Source organism: Zootermopsis nevadensis, unplaced genomic scaffold (assembly GCF_977971745.1).
Source record: "Zootermopsis nevadensis isolate Lab colony 2312 unplaced genomic scaffold, Znev_1.0 Znev_ptg000029l, whole genome shotgun sequence".
Classification (NCBI taxonomy): domain Eukaryota; kingdom Metazoa; phylum Arthropoda; class Insecta; order Blattodea; family Termopsidae; genus Zootermopsis; species Zootermopsis nevadensis.
Window position 1 is genome coordinate 8,109,916 of NW_028259161.1, and position 21,790 is coordinate 8,131,705.

The window sequence follows — 21,790 nt, forward strand, 5'->3', positions numbered from 1 at the left end:
ATGTCGGAATTCCAAGTTATAAATTTCCCTTTCTTTAAAGCTTTAAGTACATGCTTTCTGTAAAAGATGTTTGGAATTGAGGTTTCAGCCCTTAATCGTTCAGTGGAAAGTTTGTAAGCCTTTTGGCGGTGTCTGACCTGAAAAGAGGGCTAAGGATGTAGCTGTCAGCTGCCTGTCAAGCCAAACATATTTCGTGAATCACGAGTTGGTGTCCCCCTGTTAAGGTTGTTGATGGAATTCCTGCCCAGAGAAACAACTGTAACTTACAATGCTCCACCCTCTATTACATTTAAAAAACAACTCCTAAGATCTCTGTTGCTTTGTGCATAATTACTTTTCTGTTATAATCACAGTTAGCGAAATGAAATTACCAAACATCAAAGAGCGTATTTCATTATATTTAATTTTTCGCTTGTCTTTGCTGTATCTGCCTGGATTTGTGAGCTCCTATTCTGTTTGTGTCTTATTGATTATAACTCTTACCCTTACATAAAAAGGCAAAGTCTCTTTGTGTTACATTTAGTTGCGGTAAGAGGCTTCTGATGTTAATGGAATCCCATTATAAGAGGAAATACGACTTTGTCATGAGGACTCTCAGACCAGAATTCTTTGTTTGTATCAGCGTGCATGTTTGAATTGACGACGATGCGTTAAAAGGCATTAGAAAATATGGACACTTTGTCTTTCATAAAACGTGTCTGTCCGACCTTATCACAAACCAAAATGGGAAGGAAACAAAATTGTGATGTATGAAATATGTATTTGTAAGTTTTGGGCTGATTGCTGATGTAATTTCTCGCCCCTTTTTTCCTTCAACAGCAAAACCGATCATGAAAGAAGGTCTTGTGCACAGCAAAGCTAACCTTTGTGCATGATATTTCAGGAATTCAGACTTGGTCTTATTCCTTGTTGGTCACATGCCATTTAGGAATGAACGTTTCTTCAGAGTTTCGATTGCTATTCATTGTATGAATCCAGACTATGACAGACGAAGGTCAGTACACACTTGTAATAGAGTCTGTATTTGATAATGGTAACATTTATGTCTCTTTACAGTCTCTGTACATGGTTCAGTATTTTGAATAATACGAGTAGACTACTTCGAAGTAAATCAGACTTAGGGGAAGGTTGAAGAATTCTGTGTACTGAAAGGACATTTTATTTTTAGTTAATGTAGTCTGCACAGTTACAATTTATTAAAAATAGTGTTTATTCTTCATTTATTCCGGTATCATAAATTGAACTTATCTGGTCATATATTGAAATTCTCTCAAAACACGAAAGTCTGCCCAGAATTACCCTCCGTACATAGTTGCTTTACCTTCCCTTAAGTGTTCTCGTAACAGGATGATGTTTTTCCAGTGACGGCCTGCTGGATCCATTCCCGATGTTGGTCTCTCACCTCTCAGTAGTACTTCCTGCCTAAGCCTGTACTGTAAGGGACTTTATATCGGGCATTCAGCCAAAATGGTTGGTAGGTAGGCAAGAAAGAACCCAATGCGTGTGCCTTCGCTTAACCCCGAATATTCTGTTCTGCTCACTAATGTTTTCATGGCACTGGGGGAACGTGTTTTTGGAAGAAACCCTCCTTTAGGATCCACCTAGGAGTGTGTGTGTATATATATCTACTCCTATTATTCTTCCATCCTTCGTCACTGCAGGGAACAGCTGAACCACTCTATGCAAAACCGGACAATATCTCATTACTAAATAACAGAATGCACAGCATGTTTCTTTCTGTTGCAATTAGCAGAATGCCAGGATTTATAATTTTTAGAGCCACATCAGGAAGGAATGGGTTCGTTGAATCTGAGAATTAAAATTGCAAACAATTATTTCAGTAACACTAGAAGAAAATTACTGTTCTACGACGTTAATTTTGTGAAATTTAAATTTTCCCATATGACTGATTAATGAACGACACATAATAAACTTTTGCACAACTAATTACATTTAACCGAGTCCTTCGCGAGAAGCAAACGGTCACTCAACAAGTCAAAAAATTTCCCGTTCTTTATGTAACCGAAAGTTCATCACAGTGTTTACAACAGCCCATCACTGGGCCCTGTTCTGAGTCAAATCCATTGTCCATCCGTATGCTCTTTAAGATACTTTTTAATTTATAATTCTATTCGACGTAAATATCTTTAAGTGGAACGTCGCCTTAAACATTTTCCTACTAAAATTGTGTAGGCATGTCTCATCTGCCCCATTCGTGCTATACACCCTGTCCATCAGGTCCCTCTTAATTTGGTCACGCGAATAACAGAATGAGGAGTGAAATTTATAGAATTCCTCATCATGCAATTTTCCCTAGTCTCCTGTAATTTTGTCTTTCTTAGGTACAAATACTCTTCTCACCACTCATAATTTACAAATATTCTCATTTTAGTGCGAGAGACCATACCGCAGGTTCATATAAAAAGCAGCAAAGTTATTGTTATGCGTATTTTAATCTAAGTCTATACGCAATGAGATACGAAAGAAGAGTCTGAACATAATTTTTGCATGAATTTCCTAAATATAGTTTTTATAAATGGTTACGCTATTTGATAAAGTTTTTAAACTTCTAAATAACAATTTAAAAGGAACATAAAAGTAGAAAATATTAATGGTATGTTACCGATAATTTAAAACGTGATTAGTACGTCGTATTTTGGTTTAATTAAACATGCAAGATTCTTCATGTTAAAGTATTCGTGAATGTTTGGAATGTTGTTTATTGCGTAAGTTGGTTCCTTATGGAAAGTAATTTTATTATTTACTTATCCATTCCATATATTTATTTGATATTTTATTTAACAATTCTTTCTGCCAATCGCGAGGTGATTACATGCAATTTGAAGTGTGTGCTTTCTGCCTATGCATAATTTTTATGACATTCTCGTTTTGTTACAAGTGTGCGTGCGTGTGTCTCCTTAAAGAAAAGTGATGTTGGCTAAGTTTGTTTCTGTAGACTCAACAATTACTCGTTTAATGTTACCACTACGCTTCTCTAGTTTCTCGTACTGTGAAGTTGACCTCTCACCACCGAAATTTACATTGCTCGTTGTTCAAGGCGTCCCTTTTAGTTAATCCGACGGCTTTATTCTGTGTCTGTGTCTTGCATTTCTAACTTGTTATGAAAACCAACCGGTGTGTTGATATGAATTAATTATTTTATAAATACCGGATCTCGTGCGTCTCGAAGCATTCATATCTTATTAAATATGTTGTCACCTATCAGAATACAAAATTATGATTTCTTAAATGTTGTGTTTTGACTTGCCACTGAATTCGGATTTATATAACTTTACGACAAATGCGACTAATAGAGTTAGGCATGTCAATTTTTAAACGCGAGGAATTTTATGGAGATTAAGACTTGAAACATCCTCTTAGAAAATAACTAAAAACAAATAAATTAATCGAAGCACCAGAGTGAAGAACAACATAACTGAAGACGTAGAACTTAGAACAAAATTCTAAAAGGTGAAATTTGTGCTAAAATATTCAAAATTTCACCATGCATTCTATGCATCCACTCATTCTGGATAATCCTAGTTGAAACAGAAAACATTAGTAAATTAAAAATATTAGGCGACGGTTGTAAGCAGCGTCTGCGAGAACGTAGCAAGAGATCGCAGACGAAAAACTGCAAGCTTGTGTTTTCAGCAAAATATAGCATTTGTTCATTAACTCTTATGTCACTCATTAACAAGAAAATGCGTGCTGAAAGTGAACGTCTTCCCGTATGTTATATCATGCAGTCTCGTAGAAAGTGACCAACGTTTCAGATGTACCTACTGCCTTCATCTTCAGCGCGGTGACAATGTAGGCAGTAATTATCTGTGAAACGTCGGTCTGTTTCTTCGATACAACACTGCGTAACGTCCCAAAAGACGATCACCTTCATATTCGTCACCGTGAGAACCTAAAATCACAAAATGCCTGTTGCTTAAACCGTTGTTGCATATCACGTCTCTATCATTTCTTTACAGTTACTCCATTTCCTGCCATTTCTTTTATTTCGTATTTTGTTTTTCATTCACAATCCTGTTTTATCCCCTCTACTTCTTGGCTTAAGGTTTACATTTTGGCAGAGAAAACAGAACAAAAAAAAGGAATGTCTGTGTCAATTATTTAGCTAGTGTAACGTTTGTCGATGTCCTTTGGACACGATGTATGTTCTTCCAAGTGTACGTTTTGCACTTGAAGAAAGTTATAATTTAAAGTAAGTTAAAGCTAATAACACGAATTTTAATTTTTACTGTGGAGTTCTTGAAGTAATATAATACTATATTAGTTTCGTATATATAAGTGCATGTTTTAGAGTGACATATGGGTCACTATTCGATTAATTGCATTCTTGTGCCTCGTAATCAAGAATCTATTCTCCATTCAGCAAAGTTTGGGCTGCAACCTCGAAATAAGCCATGCTTGATTTCTTCCAAATTCGTTTCAATTCATCGTATATAATCTTACCACAATTCGACATTGTCGTATAACTAATATTGTTGAAAACCTGTCATTAAATGAGCACATAAACTGTACATGTAATTCTTATTAAAGATTTTTATGTTCCTTGAATTATTTGCGTATACAAACATACAGTTATGAATAATAACATTCGCTTTTACACATTTCTTGTACACTTTTTTTTTTTGCTTGACATCGACTATGTGTGCCTAAAAGAGGATTACTGTTGCTAATCAAAGTGGCCACTGTGATATTAAACATTGTAAAACAGAAATTCTCTAAAAAAAGAAAAATTAAAATCTATTAAATGTTAGAATGTTCACTGAATATGCCAAAGTAATTCATTGTGAATTTTCAAAGTCCAAAGTGTCTCGATTTTTATAATTCAATAAATATTTTCTATTTCTGCATGTAATTAAGTTGGGTATGTTATCTCAGCGCATACTGCTCAACTAGTACAATAGTTAGTCCCGGATCGCAACTCGCCCTTCTACTTCGAGCAATGTTCTTATGTGTTCAAGACCCCTAAAACGGGTTATCTGTCATGTAGATAGGTGTTCCGTGGATTGTAGCGCCGTGTAGTCTGGTAGAAATTTACCAATGTTTCAGAGGTAATTGCTACCTTATTATGAGACCGGAGGTACCACTGAAACGTCGGTAAGCTTCTGCCCGGCTACACGGCGCTACAACACTGATGACACTCAACTCCATACTTTCTTCCTTGCGAACCTCAAATCTTACTTCGGTTATCAGTCAAATTAATGTGTCTTGAATACCACACCATTATATTTTTAAAAAACCTTTTGTATTTGACATGTCCTAGGAAGAATTAGACGAAGCGTTAGTGATTATACTACAAAATCTGCCTTATGATTTGTTCGAGGTTCTGAAGAAAGTATTTTTCGTCTTACAATCATCAGCGACATAATAAGAACGAGCAGAGAACAACACATGCATACACTTAAGTGGAAGAGCCCCCCAACCTCATCCCACTTCTTTAAAAAAATAACTGCTATTGCTTCTACCCCGTGTGACGTCGACTCATTTACAAAAGCAATGGAGACCGACTACTGCCCTAACCAAAGTACTGTATGCTTCTCTCCTTCCAACCACCCACACAAAACACATCCGAGTCACATGTGTTTTGAAGAAGGACTCACATGTGCATCACAGAGCGTCTTCTCTTGGTTACAGTACATGATACGCGTATCCGTAGAAAACAACACTTGGCTCTCTCGTGTGATGCGTGACTATATTAATACGAACTGACGTTTGCAGTGCACAGTAATGCGGCTAGTTACTGAACCGTGTTTAGATCAACTAAAAAGTTGAACCTTTCAGATAAAACGTCATGTGTTTTTATAAAAAAAGATTTTACTGCTCTGAATCTTGTGTGATCGTCTGGTTATGAAAGCATGTGTTTTAATGTCATATGAAGTGAGAGAAAGAGGCAGAGTTTATAACATATATCTGTAGAGAGATGTAGAGTGGGTTCAGTAGGGTATTCTGAAAATAGTTTTTCCGTCAGTGTTAGTCTGAAGCAGAAGGCTCATCCGCGAAGTCTTTCAACTTAACGACGGTACCAAAGGCTGTCGTATTTGGTAACGATTCGTAACTGGAGCCGAGAGAAGATTTATCGAGTGTTTATCATAGTGATACGAAATTTCGACTTTTTTCAGTAACTTTGATGGTGAAAGATTCAGTGGTGATATATTAAATAGAAGTGGTCTGTTACAGATAATAATGCTTAATAATAATTTATGTGAAAATAAAATCTTTCGTTTCTGTTAAACGATAAAATTGTATGGTAGATTGATTTATTTAAAACTCTTTTATCATATCGTGTACTTTGCAGTGATTCCTGCAGATTTAATATCCCCTGAAATAGTGTCTATTACTCATGTTTCACTGATTTAAAATTCCTGAGTGCAACTGTGGTGGAATTCAGGGTCGAAAGCAATTCAGCCCGTGTATAATAAGGAAAGTGTTTTCTTAAAATTAAATAAATCCTGCGACTGCTGAAATTCATCATATAACTCGTATAAAAATAGCTTTCAAGTTCCACCAGGAATATTTTGGAAAAATGATACATTAATGTGCTGATGTAGTTCATTATATCAACAGTTTTACTTATTAATATTCCGGTATTTTTAATATAATGTAACGCTCTGCTCTGAATCTCTTCCTTTGAAGATACATGTATAATAAAATAATAATGTTAGAAATGTAACCCAAAATTGGTAATTATTTATAGTGTGCTGTGCTGCGAGTGTATTTTTGGCATAAAGTCAGAAATAAAACTGTGACATGTAAAGGAGTGCGTTGTTATGGTTCGAGTTAGAATTTAGTGCAGAAGTGTTGAATTCCTTCGAAGAGTTAGTACTGCTGCCCCTGGATGTTAGACCACCCATCGTGCCAACATGCCATCGGACTTACACTCGATGAGGTGCCAAAGTCAGCAAGTTGCTGGATATTTTGGTGTCGTCCTTCGCGTCTTAGGTGTCGTTTGTTTCATCTGTGGCGTCAGTTCTGACGACGCAAAAGAATTTCAAAATAATCGTGAGTATGTTTCGTATGAACGTAAAAATAATGGTCACTGTAAAAATCTTCGAGGAGGGGGAAAAGTGTTTTAGTGAGATGTGTTCTTGATGATAAGTGGTTCTAGTGGTGTGTTTGTTGCTGTTTGTCAACCCTTATATGTCACTGTGACAGTATCTACATCTGTTGGGCTGACGCTGAATAGTTCAAAGAGTTTTATTCTTGTAAGGCTTAATGTGTTGAAGTATTTAACTAGAGGGGAATCTAATATCAGGAGACTGGGATCTGTAACGTTCTGAAAGCTTGTCCACTATGTCGTGAGAAACTAATAGTCGCGCAGATAGTCAAGTAATTCACCACCCTATATACAATCCAAATATTCATTATCGTGTTCTTAAGAGCCTGCCACTAGATCCCATCTTGGACCAGATAAATCCAATCCACCGTCTCACATCTTATTATATCTTTTTTTACACGAAGTGAATATCGAGAACGCATTATGGGCTAAACGTGTCCGTCCGTCTGTCCAGTCGATTCAACTCGAGAACCACTGGACGAATACAGATGAAATTTGATATGGAGTTTGTGCTATTATGAACGACCTAAAAATTGTACCTTTGAATAACCTACGAGCGGTGACAACAAAATAACGAAAGAAGAAATTTATGAGGTAGATATTGAGGTGCTGCGATCTGGTGGCTAACGTAGAAACTATCTAACAAGGTGGATTTATCGCCTTTAAATGTCTAAATGCACGTTGCAAAGTGCGCGTGAGGGTATTATGTGTCTTGACAGTGGTCTCGTCCCTTCATGTTTACCGACTACACTTTCATGCGCATTCTTATCTATTCCATACTTGTTACATGTCTTGTCCCATGTGTTCGTGAAGAACTCTTTCCTACTCATATAACTTAATTCATTTCAACTTTTTAAGACAAATTAATTACTGCACGAGTCACGTAATTTAACATTCATTTATTCATTATTTCGATCTCATGTGATTTATATAATAAACTGTGATTATTTCCCGAACTAGCATTTTCCATTTCATCTTTGTAATGGAGACGGATTTTCTATCTCGTTGAGTTTAGAAATTAAATTTTAAATATTATTAAATAAAGTGTGTTCTTAAAACGGTTAAATAAAATTTGGGCTAGCTGGATATAAATCTGTTTTTTAAGTCCTAACTTTATCTTAAAAACAATCTGAAATAATGCGCTGATATAGCGACGTTAGTGGTGTTGAAGATAGTTTTTGTTGTTTATTACTTTCTGCGTTTGTTAGGGCCGACATATCTTCGAATCAGAGGAATGTCACTTATGCGCACTGACAGGCTACATTTAATTGCAACTGTCAGTTTAATGTTTATCAGAAATATGTAATCACATATTCATTTAACACTCCGTCATTTAACGGTTCTATATTAACTACGAGGTTTATGTAAATCAGTAACTTTACTTTAGAACGTAGGGCTATACATTGAATGTTGAATGCCTTAGACTTTTTAGTTATACAGTCCCGCACAAACTATAAAATTCTCTTGTCCGCTCTTGTCTCAAGCGACTTGTATGTAAATATTTTTAATAATAGAATACAGTGACTTTCAGAAATAAAGGTATGAATTAAGACAAAGGATGCAGGAAAATAGAAAGAAAAAGGATTTGAGTTCTTGCTGTACTACGAAATTATGACCAATGTTTTCAAGTAAGGGAATGTAAAAGATATTGTGCGTAACTTCTTAACATAAAAATTCGAAGGCATTATATATTCGTCTTTTATGGGAAGGAATTTATTCAGCACATCTTTATTTAACGACTCTACCTATGTTAACAACGGTATTCCTACCTATATTTTGACACGTTTGACTTTTTAATTGTCGGTTTGTCTATGAATAGAACGACAATAAAACTGGCTTGAACCAAGAATGTATGCATACTTGTGTTACACATGATTTTACAGGAAGTACTCCTCGTTTCCCCCCCGCTCTATACATAGCATAACATCTTTGTTGCATATGTTGACGGGTATGAGGTGGTCATAAATCTAACTAAAGAGGCGACATCGAGAAAGTAAGATATAAAGTACAGAATGTAAGTTCTGAAACATAAACGTTCTTTGTTATGTTCCTGAACGTTAAGATTTATAGGACGAATGTAAGGTAAATTCAGCGAGCATCGTTTATGACTTGTTACACGACTTCTGCAATGTTATATTAATAGAAACTAAATAGTTACGTTTGCAGGTTAACCGCGGCAGAAAGTTTCTTATCGATGGTCCTGGTTGTGAGCTAAGAAGATAAACCAAACGATTGTGCTAAAAATTCACCCTATTAAACAAAACCGAATCACCAGTTTGAAATAAGTGAGTTTCGAGATAAAACTAAAATTGACTTTATACACAAAATAATTGTATTTATATAATTTATTTCAAGAGCTACTTCACTGAATACTTTAATTTTAACATTCGTTTAAAGTTCAAATTACATAATGGCTTGCGTTTATTTTGGGTACATGTCACTAGGTGTTAATACGAGACAAAATTATATATTCAGTGAAGATTATAGGTACATGTTCAGTGTGCGACACCGAAAATGTTATCTCCTCCCTTGCTATCACCCTGACATGACAGTCATTCGCTTGATTTAAGACGCGCCGATTATACCTAGAAAGAAGTCGACCGTCATCAATAATCGAAACTCAGCACTTTAACGCGACCACCAAGGTTCATTTGCAATTTTATTGCATATTTTATGTCCGTGGATCTAAAAATCAATTGTTCGCTGCAATGATAGTAGTATTACATCCCGTAAATGAATATATGAATTTTATGTTAGTGGATGCTGAGGAATAAATACATATGACATGTCAATTCTGCTTTGTTTTCTATTATTTGAAATGAGGTTAAATCATTTCTGTAAGAAACTTTAGGAGTCAGAAAGTTATGTACCTACTCTTGTCCTATTTAATAAAGTTGATGACTAATCTTTAGCCATAATAGAAGCCGCAGAGAAGGAGAATGAGGTGATCCATCTCCCGCTTAGACACGTCTCTTTGCCTGTCCGTGTCTCACGCATTGTAACTTCCATACCACCAAGTTAATTAAATTCAATTTACCACGCAAGAGGCAAGTTGCCGCATAACGCACAAACCTAACTTCGCCTCGCTCTGTAAAGTAAGTGAGGGGGGAGTTCAGAGGCTGCTACAAAGCTGTTGTTGTTGGTGCCAGAGGACAGGCTAATTAGACAAAAATATACGTATTATTTGTGCGGTACACGTGAAACCGTAGAAACGGCATGTGGCATGCAGGATAATGCGTGTAATAATTATTTGTTAATAATACAAAATTTAACAACGGTTCAATTATTTGAGTGTGCCAGAACATGATATCATGCATGTAGGTGTTAAACAACAATCAAATAATATTTTTTTACTTCATACTATCTCAAGCTGGCTGCCCTGTTAATATAAATGTTGCATTTGGTCAGAAAGAAGTAGTCTTGAAGTAATGAAGTAACATTTTTTCACTCATCATTATGGAATTATGTGAAGTACTATCCCTCAACTGAAACATTCGATTAGAATACTAACGTTCCCAAGACAGTGGACGAGAAATTTTAAAATTCAGCATTTACCCCTCCTGTTCAAAGTAACAAATACTTGTTGATGTTAAAGGTCATGAGTTGCAGTTTGAAGAAGCATATATGTGTTGATCTGTAAGCGAGGTTTTCTGACTTGAACTCTTTTGCTTCTGGTAGTTATTTTAGTCTCTAAACGTAGAGAAAAAAATTACAACTACAAAATGTTGGCAGACCTATAGTTCCTTTGCGATGTTCTTTTTATTTTTTCAAAATTGTGGACACATTTCGAAGTTTAAACAGACGTAATGAAAGATTTTAATTTTACAAAATCATTTATTGAACTTTATGAATGTGTTTTAAAAATTACTGAGCAGTTGTTCGATTTAGTTCGGATGAAATGTGTCTCGAACAGTCCTGCTTTGTGATATCTAAAAGACCTTTGCTTAACCGTATTCTTCATTACTCAGAAGACGATGCAGTCGGGAATTTGATGGACTTCGTAGTGTTTACCCCACGCACTCTTTTCGCATATTTCTATTACGATATTGCCAGATAAACAAAACGTTTTAAGGCAACTTAAACACAGATAAATGAAAACAATGACTGGAAGTACAGTTTTCACTTGTACAAAAATTAACTTGGTATTTGGAAGAAACTAAATAAAAAGCCAGGATTTCAGATAAAAAGGAGCAACGGGACGTGTATTAATCTGTGGAATGCTTTGCTCTATGTTCATAATTAAAACAGACATTAGCTCAATTATATTTTGGCCGATATATTTAACTGGTATGCGGATTATGTACCGGAAATGCGTTGATGTTACTTCCTTAAAACGAACGAGTTGTTACGTGAGGTTATGAAAGAATATGGTACAGATTATTAATAGATTCTATCTCAATTATGTCGGAGATTAGAGCCAATCAATGGTTATTTAGCGACTTCTTATCAGCGCAACAGATTAGTTAGCATCGAATGGCATAAAAGTGTCCTTACTTTATCAAACTACATGTCTAGAACATTAACGCTGCATCAACCCCGCTGATACTCAACAGTAAATATAAATCACGTTACTCATTATTATGTGGAGAAATGTAAATATCAATTTAATAGCAGCGTTTTTTAAGTTGAGTGTGCCATCCGAAAGAATGAAAAATATACAGGCCTGCAGGCCTGTTTAGAATAAAAGTTACGTAAAACATACAGCTTATCAGTTTATCAGAAAATTTGTCATTTCTTGGTTGGAAGTGAGGAATAATAAGAAATTCGGCTATTTGTGGTTCAGAAACTTTGAAATACTGTTAATATGTACAAATGGAAAAAAATTCTTCATGTGATTAGGTGCCGATAAACGTGTGAAGAGTATACATTCCCACAAACATGTCTTGAAAAATACTTTCAAAATTTGACACATCGGCCGTGTTCAAAAACGCTTCTTAACGTAGAAGAAAACGTCAAGCGCACCATTGAGTAAAAACTTAGATTTTTGTGGCAGGCTTAAACGACATATTACATATTGCATCACACTCGACTTACCTGATACAGAATAGGTATAAAGGAACAACAGTTTGTATTTCAATGAATAGTAACTTGGTCTACTCTGTACTTCGTGTTTGCTTACCATTTATTCGGTTTAACTGTTCGAGGACGTTTTGTAAAGCAGATGTTTTGTTCTTCTGAAGCTTTAGGATTGTAATAGGACTGTAGAGTCGTTTAAACGGAAGGTGATACTGAACTTCGAAGCGCCTAAGTTCAGGAAAGAATCTTTAGTAGTTATAAAGTTGAAAACACAGCCTACAAGAGGCTCGTAAAAGATTTCAGTAGTCACAGGAAACGAGGCCAGAAATGAACAACTCAGAACCAGAACCTTTTTTCATGATAAAATCCATACAAGTGCTGCATGAATTATTTTTGGTAAATCAATATAACTTTACAATCTCCATGGCCGCTCTGTCTAGGATATGGCTCTAAGCAGCTTCGATATTGGGACCACGAGTTCGAATGCCATTCCAGACATGTATATTTGTTCCCCGTATTTCTTTGTAGTTCTGCCATGTCTAGATTAATTTCTCGCGACGTCCGTCCTACCAAACGCGTGAACTAATTCATAATTTAGAAGTTTCTCTGATTTAGAACAGGGCACAAGGCTTAATCGGATAACGATTATGATTAATTTAATTCTATTTTACTCTATTAATGCCGTCAGATCCGAACAGGAAAAGGCACAAAAGTACTGAGACAACTTACGAAAATAGTTGAGGTGGGGATGCATTTACAGAAGCCATGCTGAGAAGTAAGTGGCTATTATAACTTTGAAAACTTTGGAACAATTTTAAAATATCGAAAAAGCCTATAGTTGCTGATCATAGTACTGTTGATAATAATAACAATAACAACAATTTCACTGTCTATAACATTCGAGTTATGTCACAAACGGGATTATGTGTGCTGGCAAGCAATAAGCTATAAAACAAGTCATAAAGTTGTTTTTACCCGTTCCAGAAGCACTGGTGCTCTGTTATTGCTTCAACTACTGGCGATGTATCAAAGGCATGAATGCGTTTCCCCGTGCGTAAAGCTCACAATGACTCGGTCTGCATAACCGTACATGTATTTTATGTTCCTTAACCTAGGTCTTTAATTATAACTATCAGCACGTTAAATATCGGCTTATATTGTTTAAGCCAAACAACTTCTCGGTCCAATTAAAATGGCTTTCACTTGGTCTTGTTAAATGAACGTATGAAATAACCAGTATTCATTCAATAAATCTCAAATCGTTACCTCTTTCAAATACAGGGGTCTCGATATGTACCATGTGCTGTAACATTCACTGACTCTGCATTTTCCAAAAGAGTTTGTTCATTGGTTTAATATGCATTTCAATAATATGCCTCGATTATTTTCTTAAACATTATTAATCGGTTATAATGGAGAGTTTTGAATTTTCCTTGACGTAAGAACGGAATATTTAATTACTGTTTAGATAAACTTCGCGTTTCAAAGAATTAATGCCTACAGGATGTGGACCGTGTGCATTATTCAGGCTATATTATTTATCACCGACATTTGTTATATTGTTAATGTAAGAGAGGATGATGTTATGGTGGACAGGAGGAACGACAGAGGTACCGAATGCCTGGTACAGTTTAGTACATAATATATTAAACGTCAGTTTCATGACGTTATTTCTGGATGGAGTCATATGATTACCCGACAGAATCCACGGATGAAATACCAACATGTTTCGTTTCCAGACGTGTACTAATATTAAGATTAATACGTCACATCTACCACCCCCCTGCTAGTATTATTATTGTTTCCATAAACATAAACACGGGTTTGTATACAAGATCTTAGCAGGAACTATGTTATACCAAGAGACAGTTCGCACCGGCTCAATTTCACACAGCTTATTTATCGTGTACGGTGCCATAACGATACTGTTCAAACAGATCTTTATTTGACGTATACACTGCTGTTTTCCACACCGTTATTTGCTGTAAATTCTTGTTTCTCCAGCCAAACTAATTGCCGAATTCAGCGAAAACATCTTCAATTATTTGTTCTCATAATGCATGTGGGGCGTTTGAGAAAATTCGTGTTTTAGAGAAGATGGAAAATGTATTGACTAGCTGAGCGGCTATATAAAGAACTTTCCTCTATGGAGTTAATTAGTGAGGCATATGGTAGGTCTACTCGGACCGATTATAGACTCATTGCAAGACCACTACTTAGAGAGGATAACGCAACACAGAAAAGTGCGGCATCTAACACGACCACTCCAGCGTTCCAGCAATACAAGGTCGTAGTCTATTATGATATGACTTATATTTTCACCAAAATACAATTTTTAAAATTTGAGAGGGGCATTCATTTCTAAGAACTTCTTGTAAAGACCAAATTTTAATTTAGGTGCGGTATGATAATAGTAGTGTTGTTGGGTGTGGTCACGTGGCTTTGAGTGCCTTATGACAGAGGCAGGGGGAGTTAAAGTCAACTTGGATGCCGCAGCAGTGAAGCACGCAAAGTGGCAATTAGTAGTGTTTGAAACGACGGGCGTTAGGACGCTGAGCGTCACTTGGGAGATTCAACAGTAAGCACTTATATATAGGCCTATCATGACGGTCACTGTTGTAATTTCTCATGTAGGCGGCTGGGGGTTTGTACCTATAACAAACGACTCTGACATTGTACTACATACGCGAACGCATAAAGCGCTCCACCTAGCCGGACACAACACAAGTTAAGTGTACATGTTCACTAATTATTTTCAGTACGCGTTAATATTCTGCAATGGTTTGATAAATTAGATAACATGCTTAGATTTATGTGTTAAATATCTTTTAAATTAATTCAACTTTTTATTGGATAGTGAAAAATATTGCATGTTGGGGTCATCTTTCGGTAATTTGCTGTGTAAATACCAATGCTAATTTATTATATCACATGTCATCAAAAACATATTAATTGCTATACTATTATAATAGTAACTGGTTAGTATCTATTGAAATATCGACGGAAAATTTTGAACTATAAAAGTGTCTTTAATTTATGAAAGTAAGCAGTACATCTCCTAATTTTCTTTCGTAACTCGTAAGTACAGTCATTGCAAAGCTTGACTTTGGAATGACGCCTATTGTGGATGTGAATCTACAACGGAAACATAGATACACTATTATCTCAGTAGTAAAATTCATTACAGTCAACAGTACACGTTAATATTTAAGCGACGCTAAGAATTCTGATCTGTCTTTGTTAGCCTGGGCTCCGCTGTTTTAACCTTGAAGCCTGTAATTTAGTGATGGCTGATGTAGCTATGGGCAATCGCGATTAACGTTTACGAGATGCTAATTATTTTAGAATAAATTAGGGATTGATGCTGGTAGTAAGAGATATCATTTGCCTGTGGTACTTAGAATTTTAAGCAAAGTAAACGTTTCGACTACACGATTTTGTTGAAGACTGTAATGTTACGATCCATATTAAAATTAAACAATCGATGTTATAGGAGAGTAGTCGCTGCACACCTAAGAATGTGTCGAGAAAATAGTACCTTTTGCGACCAACTTTTTACGAAACTTGTTGCTGTATTGTGTTCCACGTTTCTTGAAATAATTTGTGCAGCACGCTCTGAAACGTGTTGCTGGTTCACGCAACTGTACTAACCGCAATAGTCCGCGTTATAATAATAAGTAGACTACGTCACCGCACATAATGGTGAAACATTGCCGTAAATAACTCTCCCACCCTCGACTGCTGCTTTAATAAAAATGGAAAATATGAATTATTGCATACTTTGCAAGTAATAGGAGGGGTCACAGAGATGAAAAAGGAAATTTGAAGATGTAGGTGTTTGAATACACGCTTCTAGTCCTTATGCCCTTATAGCGTCAAATTGTTTTGGTAATGATTTACGCACTGTGTATTAAAAGTATACCTCCTGTTTTTATCAGAAGAGTTATTAAACTCGGTTTTATCACCACGAGAGAAGGGCAGTGTTGGGTCTGATTAGTTTAGTTTGTCGTATCTAATGTTTCTTGCTTACTCTACACAAAGAGTTTTGGAACAAGTTTTAAATGCCGTTTAAAGTTTTAAATGTTTATATACTGGAAAGCATCGATAGAAATAATTTCTGAAGAAATTAATGGAGAAAGGTATCGCCTACGTAAGGGACTACCAGCATGAGTACGTGTTTGTATTTTAAGAAACCAAGTGTTCTTTATGTAACTGCATCCACAATGGTTTGTCGTAAAATTTATAGACCTATTTAAGTTCGTCGTCTTATTTGTTTGACAGAACTAAATCACTGGACAACGAATTTCACGTTCAGATTTGATATTATCGCAGTTACTAGTATGATATAGCACCGTGCAGTTTGGTAGAAACTAGCCGACGTTTCAGGGGAGCTCATTTCTTCCACCGTTAATATTATTGATATAATACGTCGGTCACTATCTACCAGACGGCACCGTGATATGTTTCAAGAGACTGTCGTCTTTAAAAGTTATTTTAATGCTACTTTCATAGAATTAGAAACTGAAGAACGTAGTGGCCTCTTTCTTCTCTTTCAGGCAAATATGGTTTATTTGTAGGCATAGTTTACAAATAAGTGTTGTAAACGTAGTCCGAGAATCCAAACGCTAATGTGAAGGATTAATATAGATAGGATCTGAGCACAGGGCTACATTTTCGTGGTTCTGGCGCAAGGAATCCTTATTACTTAAATCTCTCACTTTTTTGCATCGTTTTACCTCTCTACCTTATTTCACCAATTATTTGTTCTGACGAGGATGAAGAAGAAATATCTTTGGACCACAAGTTAAAATAAACGAGTGTAACATTTTCTAACAAAATTTCCGCATCTAGACAAATAAAAATGGTTTGCAGTTGCAAAAGGGGATGTGATAAAATTAAGGTTGAGGCAGTGGGAGGAAGTGTGAATGGAAAGGAGAAAGTATTAAAGAGAAAACTGAACAAAAGGCAATGACCATTTCACAATCTTCTGTTAAATTGCGATGGCAAGGCTGCCATCTTTCACGTAGTAGAAATGTGTACAAACGTTTCTTTATTCCTTTGTTTGCTACGGTTCAGAAAGTTTCTGTCCTTCTTTTTCTGTTGTTTCTTTCTCCTTTGCTCTTGGTCTATGTGTTGAATCGTCGACGTCCCAGTCTTTCAGAAAGCTGAACACTATAACGAATCCAGTTCGTCAGTCAGCCACCAAAACTACTCCTTAGACAGAAAGAAAGAAATGCCAGAGTCTAGCCTTCACGTCGTGAGGGACGCCACTATTTTGAGAATTCTGGAAGGGTTTGGGGGGGGGGGGGGCAGGATTTGTGCAGGAACGAAGAAGCTTAGCAAGAGTAGAGAAATCTTTCATGTCTTTGTATGTGTGTCTGTTACGTCTTTTCATTTAATAAGCCACAAAAGAAAGCCTTCATGGTTATTTTCTAGGGCCTGTCATTACTCGTTATGAGCGCGTCTGTTGGGGTACTCATAAGACAAACAGAAGTAGACAAATAAGATGATGTGGAGAATTGAATGAAAGGAAGAAATAACATAGGATATAAAAGAAAAATTTATCAGTACAAATATTGAACTTCAGATTGTAGTTGTAAACCATGTGATAGGTTTAAGTTCCTTTCCTTTCATCCAGAGGATATCAAATTAACTTCATATGACTGAGTGGTTCAGGCTACAAAACGCGGAGATTAAGGCGAATTGTGGAACAGATCTTAAGATATGAAATTTATTTGTACGTTTTCAGATGTTAAATTATAATTCTGGCAAACTTTCGCACATTTTTATTGATACTGTGATAATTTAAATTCTCAGATAATACTAGACATTAAAGTAATATTCCAATTATTCCTTAAATAGTTTCACAACGATAAACTGTTTAGATTTTATGCCCCTTATTTAGATTGTGACAGTTGCCGAATGGAAGTCATTCTTTATGTGTTAAATATTTATACATATAAGTTTTTTAGATAAAATTCAAGATGCACATGGTATAAATCAAGAATAACCGAAATAATTGAAATATTATTAGGACAAGTAATACGTTTAAATGTAGCAAATTTTATTAAAATTTTTAGTATATGTGGTGTAATATCATTAAAATTTTGATGTAGGGTGTTAACCAGTATACTGATGCACACAACACATTGCCTGCAAGACCCATGTAGACACGCATGCTGCCCCATTGGACAATTTCATTTATCTTTCATTTATACGATGTTCTGTGACTGTATGATTGTAAATACAGGGAAAATTGAATAAAGTCAATATTATGTCACAATGCGAAGTTTATACATTTATTAGAGAATTACGATGAGTCGGCCATTGTAGTTTTCCGTCTGTGCCTTCAACACATAATATTCTCTCAGGCCTGTCTGCTGTAGTATTTTAGCTTAGAAATGAAATGTAAATTTTCCGTAGCAGTCTTGTTTGCTTCATTCTGGAAATATCGGTTTCCTCCAAATTTTCCTTTATTCCTATTCAATATAAATTAGACCATTTTACATTTCTTTCCCTTTAAATTTAGTCCTGATTTTATCAGACAGTTTATTCTAATCAATGTTGCAGCTTCTGTGCCTTACTTTCGTTGGTATTCTACCACTTAGTATCACTGAATTAATAGACTATTTATTCTCACTTTTGATATTCTGAATGGTGAACAGGAAGTGAGTCCCAAGAAAATATGACCTTTATAATGAGAAATTTGTAAATAAGACTGTAAAGTATAAACTTCTCTCTAATAGTTGATGAGAGAATGTCTATAAATACTACTTATTTCTGGAAAATAAAATAAATATCATTCGTTTTCGTGTTAGGTAAACGCTTTTAGCCCCTATAACACTGTGCTGTGTCATGAGAAATGTTTTGGATTAGGGAGGCAAGCATAACAGAGAATTATAACAGATCTGCTTGTTCCTTTATTTCTTGCTTTCTTTCTTTTATATTACGCCCCTTTTATCCTATCTTATTTCTTTTCTTTCTCCATTAATATTTTATTTTACTTTAATCCTTTGTGTTTTGTTTTCTTCCGCCTTCTGTCTTCTTGCCTTTCTGATTCACGTACAGCTGGTGTGTGTGGCACTGCACGAGCAAATCTCTGTATTCTGCACCGGCCATGGCATGGGTTGTTACGGAAAATGCGAGCAGCTGCGAGACCTACGCGTTCTGTGTGCACAAATGCAGATTCCTGCGAGATAGGCGTCTCATTTAAAATTATTTATTTACGAGCGTGTCTATTTTTGTCGGTGCGTATTAACTTGCTCTCCGTCGTAGGAATATTTTAATATTTGCCGTTCATTATTGTTTTGAACATTCGGACAAGATTTGTTCCACGTCTCAATCTAACTACGGAGGGTCAGATATTTCACGAATATTAACGACCTAACTTGAAAGTCAAATAACTATCGGTAATTTGTTTCAGTCAAAGGAAACGGTCTTTTTCTGACTTCGAATAGATTCGAACGGCGGGAATTTGTGGTGGCGGGGCCAACGCTTTAAGTTCCATTAAACACGGTGTCCATTTTACGCTGAGGAAGACGTGTCTCGGGGACCTTGCTGCATCAGCACGAGTTTTGTTCATACTGACTAAATTGTCGCTGTTATCAAAATACATGAACTTGGTCAGTCCATTCAGTAAAGTGATAGACTGCATGCCAAATGGTCGATGCCGTATTCTGGAATAGTACAGGAACTTTTACGTTCGTCGCCAAGTCCAGACCATCTCTGGCATCCACCAACAACTTATGCAACCGGAACTGCTGCCATTTTAACCGCGGCTACAGGAGCCAGGAAGTGAACTAGATTGTTCATACCGATGGCATTATGCCAGAAGGGCATATTATCATATTTGTATAATCGGATAAAATTGTCTGACAACAGAAAACAGTGGGATGTATGTCTTGCAGAAAGAGCGTCTTGCTAACGCTGTTCCTCACATAGGTACAGACAGTTACATTTGGTAGTATGAACACTAATAATACACATTTGTCAAATAAAATCAAGCGTATAAATTTAGCCTCTCTTAAATCGGTTATTTTGTTGATACTCTTCTGACACAATGACCTCGATATGAATGTAGTACGGCTGTTTAGATTGCGTGGAGGTTTGTCTCCATGTTCTTGTCCACCTTTATGGCGCACTGCTTACACAGGCGCAAATTTACATTTATTTTGGACCAGATATGTTAATACACGTATACAAGTCAAGCTGAATTACGGAAGCCGCCTTACCTCAGCTTGCAATGGTAACATATGCAAAGTAGCTTAACGGTAAAAATAATTTTTGATATTTCAGAATGACCACAGCATTGGACGGTATATTCCTCTCTTACTCTATTCGGCTGAATACTAAGTACGACTTTTTCAGTTGACAAACTTGTTCAGAAAGGAAGAAAGCTTTAAGTGCTCATCTGAATTACACACTGAAGCGCTGAACAGTTGCCCCGGAAATGTAACATTTAGAAGGAGTGTAATAAGACGCCCTGACATGACAGCTCGATTCGTAACACCCCCCCCCCCCCCCCCGCCAGGGGGGGCACTGAATTCGCTCAAGAATCCTTAACAGATCGTTTCCAGCACGCATGTAGAAACGACATGGAAAAGAAAAAGAATACATAAAAGGCAGCCCACGTCGTTCGATTATAAATAGTTACTTCGTAATAAACACCATGCTTTTAAACTGAGAGGCGGTGGGGATTTCAGAAGAAAAATTAATAACAACATCCAAACCCATTAAAATTCGTAGAGTAGCGTTATTGTGTGTATGTTTTCTTGAAGAAAATTTAATCTGTGCTGGTTTTCTTTGTTTTGGCATTGATATGTGCTACCAGCAGCTTATGCTCCACATTGCAGTCAACTAAATAAATTGAGCATATATATGCAGAGCACTAGATCCAAAACGTCAATAAAATATAAGAAAGTTTATCATTCTGACTAAACCTGTAAAAGTACATAAACAGCTCAGATTGTCATTCAGAATTTTAAGAATTTATTTTTTGTACCCTCGAAGTTAAAAACCTATTGCCAAGTACGTTACAAGTAAATAAATATGTGAAATTTAGTTCCTGTTGGAAGGTAAAAAATGAGTTCCTCATTTAAGACTTCCACCGCGAAGGCAAATGAAATTTGTTGCTTCATATTAAAGTGTAGAAGTAAGTATTAAATCTTTACAATACAACCTCCATAGAAAAAATGTTAGAGTAATAATGATGCTAATTTAATTTATCTTACCTTATTCTTACAGAAATTTACAAATTTAAATTAAGTGGTACATAAGTATTAAGACAGAAATGTTCACACTCAGTTCTTATCGCACCAGGAATGCTGAAAGCTACGGATCTTAAATGTAGGCGGAAGGAAGACAATTTAACTGAAATTAAGCAGGAACTAACGACAAAAATAGTGACGGCATCCCCCACTTCCGCTGCCATAACCCCTTGACCTGTGACGTCAGGAATACTTTGGTATGTTACATAGCTTCACTCGTGGCACGGGAATAATTTGACAGCTGGATCTCACTTCCTCTTATAGTCAGTCACCTCTGCTTGTGTTACGAAGTGACATAAATAAACAAGGACAAGCATCATATAGTGTTCGCCCATTAGTGCCATTCATACATGCACGAGACTTCCACATCTCTTCGAAACACGGCCTGTTCACGTGAGACCTAATTTCGAAGACTGTGTTCAGGCAGAAAATTTAG

The 21,790-nt window shown here is 36.1% G+C and overlaps 1 protein-coding gene across 9 annotated transcripts in view; it reads left to right on the top strand.

Annotated features, from left to right (window-relative positions):
• Nucleotides 1-21,790, top strand: part of side (motor axon guidance molcule sidestep) — a 199,471-nt gene that overhangs the window by 44,792 nt on the left and 132,889 nt on the right. Inside the window, exon 1 of one of the 9 annotated variants that reach the window (XM_022080160.2) lies at nt 5,715-7,017. The exons of 2 other annotated variants lie outside the window; for them this stretch is intronic. In XM_022080160.2, the coding sequence (XP_021935852.1) occupies nt 6,879-7,017 (139 nt within the window). In that variant the 5' untranslated portion in view covers nt 5,715-6,878. Of the gene's footprint in view, nt 1-5,714; nt 7,018-7,128; nt 7,221-14,553; nt 14,667-21,790 lie in introns of those variants that run through there. 6 more of the 9 variants (XM_022080164.2, XM_022080165.2, XM_022080158.2 and 3 more) reach the window with 6 other exon arrangements.